Below are 9,941 nucleotides of genomic sequence, written 5' to 3'. Positions count from 1 at the left end.
TAAAACTCCTTCGGATTCATCCTCCTGAATCGTTCATACACTGCCTCCGGTCTTGGCCTCTCCCCTGCGTCTACTGCAGTCTGGTTCCTTGCGAACTGTGCGAAGAATTGCGTCATACATGCAAGCATCTGTGCCTGCATGTCCGGAGGTGGAGGTGGAGGAGCGTCTCTTCTCTCCTCTCGAGGCTCCTTGTTCTCTTCCCTTGCTTCATGGTCGATCACACGTCTAAGAGGCATACTGTTCCAATAATTAACCCAACACGTAAACCCCACATGCATGAATATGATATAGACAACATAAGATGTACGTACTTGAACTTTAAAATATGCACATGCTGAAATCAGAACTTAATGCTTACTACGTAACATAAATTTGAAACCCTAAAACTTACAGACTCGAGGTGTGACTTCGTGAGCTTCTTGCGACCGGCATTAGGCGTAACCCTTTACAAGAACACCGCTCTGATACCAACTGTAACGTACCGTACTTTTACTATTCAAAAATTTGAGAAAAAATTAAAAATTTTCTTAAATATATAAAATAAACTTTCAAATTGTGATCATAAATAAACTGTCCATCCAAAAGTATTTGCAATAAGATAGATCACATACAAAGTTTGCTAGAGAAAATACTTGTTTAAAACATCATAAACCAAAACATAAAATCAGAGTATTTGAACATTTCATAAAAACTAAAACTTGGCGGTCCTCGGGTCTAGCCTCCTACTCAGTCCAAGCCTGCCCCTTGTCCACCACCTCCAGTCTCCTCATAATCATCCTCACCTGCATCGATCACATCTAGTGAGTCTAAAGACTCAACACGTATAAACTAGGAGTAACGAATAATACGTAATAAAACCACATGCAACTTTGAAATAGAACATACATACTTGAAACTTGAACTTACACTAAACATGAACATACGTATATAACTTAGACGTGCCATAACATGAAAACTTTCATAAACATGCTTGCATACTTGTACATACATAGACATACATGAATCGCCTGATCAGACTAAACCACAGTACTGGGCTGACAGGGACGAATCCACTGCCACATACATGAGATCTCCGTTCATGCTTTAACGAGCGAATTGGTCCCCGTTCATGATTTAACGCTTTCCAATCCTGATCTAAACCCGTTCATGCTTTAACGGGGTGGGTTGGTCCCCGTTCATGATTTAACGCTTTCCATCCCCATACATATATTGGTCACAAGACATTTAGCATACCTCAAAAACTTGAAAATATTTTCTTGCACGTCGACATACTTACTTGGCGTTGAGGGATTGGTTGGATTTCATTTGGGGCCACTGCTGCACATACTAACATGAATTTTAGATACTTAACTTGCATAGCTTAGACGTAGGCATACGTACTCACCCCCGAATTCAATAAATAACTTAAGACATTCTGGAACACTCGGGACTTGAAGAGAAGTAAGGACACGGACCCCGTGCTAGGGTCCGTCTAGGGGTTCGTGTAGGCTCGCAAATTTGACACTTTCAAGGAAAACGAAGGCACAGACCACGTGTCAGGGTCCGTGGAAGGGTCTGTCTAGACTCGGTTTACAGACACTAAGGAGGAAACAAGGACACAGACCCCGTGCCAGTGTCCGTCGAGGGGTCCGTATAGACTCGATAAAAGTAAACCAACGGAAAGTCATGTACTCAAAGCTTATTTCTCCTAATTCTACCATCCCGATCATGACTCGACACCTCGAGATCCGTCCTAGAGTGCTAGAACACTCATTCAACTCAAACGAACTTCCCCAAACAACGACGCCCAACTTACAACGCAATTCAACTCATGAACACGAAATTTGACATCAAAATCAATTCCTACGATTTCTAACGCAACCAAATAACTAAGGACACGAAATGAAATACCAACGTACACCCCAACATCATTCTCGGTATACCTAAACGCAGCAATGATCACCCATCGATGCCCAACGAAGCCTGCAACAAGAAAATCTCAAGAACATATCAATAACATAATTTTCTGAAAACGCAGTTTGAGCAGCCCCACGAAAGTGATCATAACTCACTCGATTTTTATCCAAATAATTCGAATTTACTGTCAAATCGAAGGTATTGAAAAGTTCTACAATTTTTGTGTTGAAAGATTTCTCAAAAACGCGACCGAAAAATCGCGGTATTTAAAAAGACAGTAAAAACGTGAATTTAGATATGAAAATGGTTTCAAAAGTGGTCTAAACATAATTGCTCAATTTTCTACGCATCACACATGTAATTTTACGCATAAATAACAACACAACGCATAATATGACGAGATCGATGCAAAAATAACAGAATATACGTGCCTTTTTGATGATTGAAATACCGTAACGACGATACCGAAGCGGGAACGGAGCGATGCTTGATCCGGGACGATTGTGGCACTAAAATCTTGCAACGAAGGTGACGAAAACTAGATGGAATTTCAGGTGAAGGGGCGGTTGCTCTCTAGACAAGGAACCCTAGTATTCTTCTCTTCTCCAAAAATAATAAAAGTTTTGAATGAAATATGTGTGTGTGACTTACGGGTGTAGTGTGTGATTTTGTTTGTGTGCGTGAGTGAGTAATCAAAAATAATGGTAATTAGGGGTTAATTAGCTTAATTAAATAATTGATGAGCAATTACATGGTAGTTAAAATAATAATCCCTCCTTAAATTACTAACCTCCCTAAATTTAAATAAAATTAACAAGTGTTAAACTTGTGAATGTTTTAAAATCTTGAAATCACCTAATAATTAAATTAGACTTTAAAATGCTAAAAACCTAATTAAACTATTCAAAATGCCCCATCTTCGTCATAAAATAAAAATACCACATTTTAAATTGCCAAAATCGTCACCAGTCTTTTCCTCGATCCCGCCTCGAGTAATCGCCTGAAACATGAAACTTGAAAAATATTTTAACGTGCATCACATGAGCATTAAAATAATGCAATTTAAATAAATCATGCATCACTAACATCACTTTAAACTTAAATAAAATATTTAACAGTTTAAATAATGCATGGGTTATACGTGTACTGAATTTGAGCACTACATATAGCATGCCGAATGCAACACAACACCGGAAATCCTGCTGTCAAGAATGTGAAGCTCTTGTGCTACTCCAAGCTATTACTTGGATCAAGGAAATGGAGCTTGCAAATGTGATTTTCGAGCTTGACGCGAAAAACGTTGTCGATGCCATTAAAAACCCGACAGATGATGATACGAAATTTGGATCTATTGTGTGCCAATGCAAATCTCTTTTAAATCAAGAAACATCACTCTCGGTTCAGTTTGTTTATAGACAAGCAAATGCAGCAGCTCATGCCCTGGCCCGAGCGGCTCATTTATATGTTAGTCCTTCTACTTATTTTGAGATTTCGCATTGTTTGATTGAACATTTGAATGAGGGTTGTAGTTCTTTACATGCTTAATGAAATTTTCTTAAAAAAAACTATAAATAAATCATAATAATTTCAGTATAGGTTGTAAAATTAAAACAAGTACTTTGGATTTCGGTTCGATTTGGTTTCTGGTTTTTTCTTGGTTGGATTTTCGATTTTCCTGTCCAGATCATATTATGCCCACCCTAGCTACAATCCTTCTTCAGTCTCCGGTGGAGGTTAATCGATGCCAAAAGTGGATGGAAAATATACGCACATACGTTGTTGTCGGAGGTGAAGGAAAATGGGGAAAATTGTTAAGAATACTCGCCCATGGAGGAGAATACACGCCGGAAGAGGAAAATCAACGTCGTAACTGTAAAATCGATTCTGGAGGAATTGGTAGACACTCACGTTTGATGATGTTCGAAGAGAGAAAATGGGGAAATGTCTTAAGAAAGCTTGATTCAATAAATTTAAATCTGAAGACGTTTCATTGTAAGGGTTGTATTTTGTATGACAGATTTCTTATTTGGGTCATTCATAAAAAAATATTACTTTTTATGCTAAGAGTATTACTTTTTAATGTGAATATCGGTAGGGTTGATCCGTCTCAGATAAATATTCGTGAAATCGTCTCACAAGAGATCTACTCTCACCGTAAAAAGAGAGTTGGAGCTAAAAAAATTCGACTGTGCAGAGCCCTTAATAAATAATTCTAATTGAGGAGTTGATTCATATATCGAAAAGTTATGTGGAGATTTTAGCCTAAATTACCCTAAAATAAAAACATATCAAAATCATAATTATTTTAAAAATACAAGGCTTAAATATAAGTTTGTGATAGTTAAACTATTTCATTTTAAAATATACTTTTTAATTAAAAAATTGCATAGGAATAATAGTTTTTTTTTTAAAAAAAACACTAATAATAATTTTCGAAAGTTCTTATTTGTAAAAAAAAAGAGAAATTTCATCATTTTCTTTAGAAATTTTTTAGAAACATTATAGGTATTAGTGCGTCGTGAGAATAATAAATCATCAGGGGCAAGCTTAGGAATTTGGACAGATAAATCCAATTAAGATAATTTAATTTTAATAAAATTTTCGTTAATAAAATTTATTTTTAAATAATTGTAAAATGCCCCCTTTCACCATCACTTGGTCCAACGGTGTTTGCAAACTCATTTTTGTTAATTATTTGTACTAAATATATTGAGTAAAATTACTTATATCAAACAATATTTTTATGCGCCGAATGGTTAAATTTAGATTGAACAAAATCAATAAAGTAAGTATTATTTTTAGAATTTATCCTTTTCATTAGGATTAATCGTGTATTTTTTAAATAAATTCGAATTAATCATATTAGAACGTAAAAATGTATACATGTTCAGAAAATTTCAGAATATTAAATGAGATGCATTTCCTCGTAACAAAAGTTTTTTTTTCTTTTTTTTTTCGAAATATAATTGATATTATATTTTTTTTTTTTGGTTATAATATTATTGATTTTACCATCTCCAATCATTTGGGAAGGAAAAAGCTGACACTAGGGGTGCTTATCGGTTCCACGGTTCCAGATCGGGTTGTGCCGATTCCAATCCAATCTTAGACCGGTTCGGACCGATTCCGAGTTCCGTGTCCGACTGTGAAACAATGGTAAAACCAAACACCAACTAAAGTACCAAAACTTGTGAATAGTTATAATAGAACTCAAGCCAATTTTATGCCGTGTAGTGGCCTAAACATCACATGCGTATTGCCATATTTCCATGCACAAACCTCGAAATTAAATCTAGTGCAGAAAATTTTCCTGCAATTGGAAAAAGTTAAGGTTCCAAAAAGATGTAGAAATGCCACCTTGTTACTTCTCAGAATGTTGAAAAACACGCGGTTCTCGAGATTTCGCAAGCATAAAAATCATATTTCTTCCATGTATATCTGTTTAAGTAGCCAATACAAGGTTCCTTTCACTGTGCTGCTTGCAGAACCTTTTAGGTTTGATTTATCTATAAGCATCTTCCTGTCAATGCATTAGCATCCTGGCCAGCTTTTATAGAATATCTCCCTGTTACCAGCTCGTCCATGGACAAATACCTTGGGTTCCTTAACCTGTTGTGAATACATATAGACACCTGTTAGTATGCTAAACTAGAACAGAAATTTCATGCTTCGTGCAGTCCAGATAATTGCCATCATGAGTTAATCCGCATTCTCAAAAATATTTGAGGTGGCAAAATATAGGCTACTTATTTGTTAACATGTCCTAGTTTAGAGTAGTCTGCATATCATCCTGAAAAGTATGAGACTCAGCTCCTCAATATACCAGTACTGCGGGAGGAAATCCAACATTAAGACGAGCTCTGGTGAACCCCTTTGTGCTAAAAAGACACTCAAACCCTCCAATCTGAGATTGCTCACTGAAACATGGAGAAACCATGAGAAAAATTGGTTGCGTTTTAGCTGCAATATATGTGCAAGTAATATGAACGTTGTATATGGAGAAACCATAATTTGCGTAATGATACTAATATGATAGAGAAGCTGGAAAAAAATGTATGTTCACTTTGACAAGTCTCAAATCTCTTAAAATCGTATCTCATAATAATTCAGTATGCAAACGGCAAATGTGTCTTTTTTCTTCAGAACCATTCACTTGCAAATTGCCATGACTAGCAGTAAAACTGATCAGTTTGAAAACTTAGTCGAGAGCAAAGGGTACACGTTCCCCCAAAAGCAAAGTTGCATTTCAGCCAGTTTCTTAGTCACATAAACATGAGAGTAACAAGTACGATCAAGAAACTCACCTTAAGAGGTATGTAAAATTTTTTCTCTGCAAATCTCCCAGAGGAATCCCTTCTTCTTTCGAATACCTAGATCACAATATATAAGTATCGGAAAATCTAACAGTCAACTCAATGGAGAACAAAATGTTCTAATGCAGGATCAAAGGCCATTATTGAGAGAACAAGTTAATTTAGGATGACGTTAAATTTCTGTATTGTCCTTGTATGTAAATAGGGTCTAATAGAATATGGAATAACATCTTTGAGTTATTTGACTTAAGGCTATATACTAGCTATAATGAATTGTGATCTAATATAACTTTGAATGAGAAAACCTAAAGCATCCATGGAAATCAATCTCTGTTTTCCCTTCATCTCTTATTGAAAGAAGAAAAAACAAAATTGATTTCCCTCTATTTCTCTGGCTTTAAAAATCCAATGGCTAACAAACATGGTGGTTCTTTGCAGTTAGATCAGGTCATCACTGCACCGACCACATAAGCAACATGCAAACTAAAACACCTCCACTCATCTTACTCATTGAATGGAAAGAACTAGTTGAAGTGGTAACACCTAGTTAAAGCATTTTGCAAGGGAATGAAAAAACTCAGCCATCATACAGGAACTAGGCCAAAAGGTGTAAGAGACAAGTGCTGAAGGTTGCAAACTACCCGAAAGTCCTACAGGCACCAATAAAAAACCTTAGTGATACAAGCACAATTATTGGTGATTAAGGTACTGGTAAATAACTAGTCAGAAAATTGATCTAATTGTCTCGAAAGGGACCTGAATAGAATAAGTGAAAGTAATGAGACAAATGATGGACACGAGAATATAATGAAAAAAAACCTCATCCGCCAGAAAGTAAATTTGGTTCTAACATGCTTAAAAACTAATCCTAGCAAGGGAATTTCATTGGACAGAGGCACAAGTATGGAATTAGAGGCAATTGCAGATGCTGAACTTGTAGACTTCATAGTAGATAGGAGGAGAACAACTGGACACTGTTCCTTTATGGTAACCTAGACATAAGTGAATATTTGTTGCTTAAGATCATCATAGATGATCTAAGAATCGAGTGAAAAGGACCAACAAAGTTGTGTTACCAGCAGACTATTAACATTGCTCCCAATCCTTTGCAACATGACAAGACAAAGCAAATAGAGGTAGACATGCATTTCACTAGAGAGAAGCTTGATGGTGGAATAATTTGTACATCATACATACAAATAGAGGCATCCCAAAAAAAAACATTGGTGAGTAATTAATTTCAGAAAATCACAAGCAAAGCAGGAACAGAAAATTTCTTCTCCAGCATGAGAGAGGTACTGCAAAATCTCAATCTAATACAAAAGACAATGTTTCAATGTATTATAATTCCAGGCAAATATTGAGAACATGTCATTTTAGGAATTTCAGTTTTCCTGATTGTCTCCTTGCAATTGGTAAGTGGGATCCCAGAAAATTAAAGTATTCCATAATTAAGTTTTCTGACTTGAGGCTACATATTCAGACTAGACATTGAAGTAAAATGTAAAATTGAACAAAAAGAGCTCTTCTGACTTGGTAATAGATGACTCAAGAAAAAAAGACTGAAAACAGTGCTAGAGGTACCAAGAAAGGAAAAGTCGAATTAAAATCAATAGAAAGAGTATATAAGCATGCAAGACCATAAAATTGTTTTTTGCATCCATGTATCCGTGAGAAAAGAGAAAACATGTAATAAATCTTTTACAGAAAGCACCCAAATAAACATTTAACTTTATGTCAAATTTCGACAACAATGTAAATTTTTATAATCTCGATAAGGTTATCATGTTATGCTGAGAGTATACAGAGTCTAAAAATAATAAAACGAAATATCATCAAACATACCTCCATGGTTCATAATTTTCGCAGAAGCGCGAGACCCCGTTCATTGCTGAGAAGGTGTCAATGTGAACCCATGTTTCATTTGAATTTTCCATTAAATACCCTGTAAAGCCATATAAGCATAGAAATTTGCAATCTAGGATGACACACTAAAGTAAAAGAAAAGAAAAAAAAATACAAATTTGAACTTTGTATTAAATGGCCTGTAAAATCAAATACGCTCATAGCAATTTGCAATCTAGGATGACACACATGATTTAAACTAAAGTAAAAGAAGGAAAAGAAAACATAAACAAATAACGAGTGTGCATGTGTGGGTGAGAAAAGAGATAGATGGAGGATAGGGAACCAATTCTAATTCATATTTTCAAGAGAAAAGGTAAAAAAAAGTAATACATGCTCTGATTAAACCAATGTATCAAAATTTTGTATTATAGAACTGATGACTCAAACTAGGTTTGGTAATGATGAGAAATATGTATGGAACCGCTCTTGTATATGAAATACATCATAGCATTCACTTAAGCCTTTCCATTTCGAAGCAATATGTAATGAAGCTATCATTGTCTATGCAGTTCAACTCGCACAATGGCACAAGCAAATCTACATTTCAGGGGGGGAGCGGGGTGGTGTTATAATCGTCAATTTTGAGTACATGTTAGCATGTCCACGAAGATAAAGTTCAGTTGGTTCTGGGATGAGTGACTTCTAGTTCAGAGGCACCAAGCTAAATGTACAACAACTGCAGGAGTTCAAAATGCAGAGTCTTTGCCATATTCCATCACCACATAAGTCGGTTGCAACTTGTGCACCATCCTTGTACACAAATTTCATACATGCATTGCCATCATGCCCTAGTTACACTAAACCCAAAGCCTGAACTAACAAATCCTCTCAACTTAAAAACCACCAACCTGCCAAAGCAAACAAATATTTTTCTACATCCATCTAATCATCACGATCCAATCCAAAGGGAAGTCAAAAAATACCAATCATTACACATTTGTTGATTCAGTCAAGAACCACAAAAGCACCAAGAATAAAAAATCTGTACATATTCGAAGATACAAAAATGTAAGTCCACTTCCCATAGAGAGAGTTTAACACCGAATTGATGCAATAAAACAACAGAAGAAGAGGGAAAGAGAACTAACCTCTCTTATGCAAAGCTTTTATGGCATGACCACTTGGGTAGTTTTCGTAAGACGCCATAAATGTCAAGAATGTACACCCTAGACTACATATCATAAAGTCAGTAAAAAACAATCAAAAAGCTCAATAATAAAAGAGGACTTCATTTAACCTGATCATGAAGCCTCCAATCATGGCACATAGAGATATTTCCAAAACTCTTCCTCCTATTGTTGTATCTATGTTAAATTAAGACAACACCACCAAACATCAAATAAAGAAAGAGAGAACAAAACATGAATCATAACTTTGAAGAAATAAGAATTAAATGTAGCCGAAACATGGATTACATAGCAAAATAAAGCTATTCCCATTTAGAATTTCGAGAATCACCTATTTTCTATACTGGTCTGGATACGTGAACCACATCATATTACTAAGCATTTGTCTGTCATACTACAAACTAGATAATAACACCTAAAAGGGTACAGGAACACTAGAACAACACAAAATATTTGTATTATGTATTCAACTATTTATCGAAAGGAATTACATACACCCTGCTAGCAGCCATTGCAGCTGAAAAAATTGAACATGGGAACAGAACTAATGATGAAACGGAGTCCTGTAAAAGAAAAATCTTAGCAAATCAGATGTACAGATTATTGGCATGAGCTGAAATGCTCCCCAAATTGCGATTCTAGAGGCATTACCTTGTGTGGAAGCTTTGAATAAAGCAAAACGAAGGATAAAACTGGA

The 9,941-nt window shown here is 35.6% G+C and overlaps 1 protein-coding gene across 2 annotated transcripts; it reads right to left on the bottom strand.

Moving 5' to 3' along the window:
• Positions 1 to 5,070: 5,070 nt before the first annotated feature.
• On the bottom strand, positions 5,071 to 9,379 carry LOC142530049 (dol-P-Man:Man(7)GlcNAc(2)-PP-Dol alpha-1,6-mannosyltransferase-like). Of its 2 annotated transcripts, none has more exons than XM_075635801.1 (6): positions 9,355 to 9,379; positions 9,206 to 9,283; positions 8,055 to 8,154; positions 6,201 to 6,266; positions 5,720 to 5,813; positions 5,071 to 5,505 (listed from the first exon to the last, which is right to left on the bottom strand). In XM_075635801.1, exons 2-6 carry the CDS (start codon positions 9,261 to 9,263, stop codon positions 5,428 to 5,430), a joined length of 396 nt encoding a protein of 131 aa, XP_075491916.1. In that variant the 5' UTR covers positions 9,264 to 9,283; positions 9,355 to 9,379; the 3' UTR covers positions 5,071 to 5,427. The 2 variants fall into 2 exon arrangements, with proteins under 2 accessions (XP_075491916.1, XP_075491915.1); XM_075635800.1 differs by having other exon boundaries at positions 9,206 to 9,288; positions 9,355 to 9,375.
• Positions 9,380 to 9,941: the final 562 nt, after the last annotated feature.

This window comes from Primulina tabacum, chromosome 16, assembly GCF_025594145.1.
Source record: "Primulina tabacum isolate GXHZ01 chromosome 16, ASM2559414v2, whole genome shotgun sequence".
Classification (NCBI taxonomy): Eukaryota; Viridiplantae; Streptophyta; class Magnoliopsida; order Lamiales; family Gesneriaceae; genus Primulina; species Primulina tabacum.
This window is presented reverse-complemented; position numbering and strand designations above follow the sequence as displayed.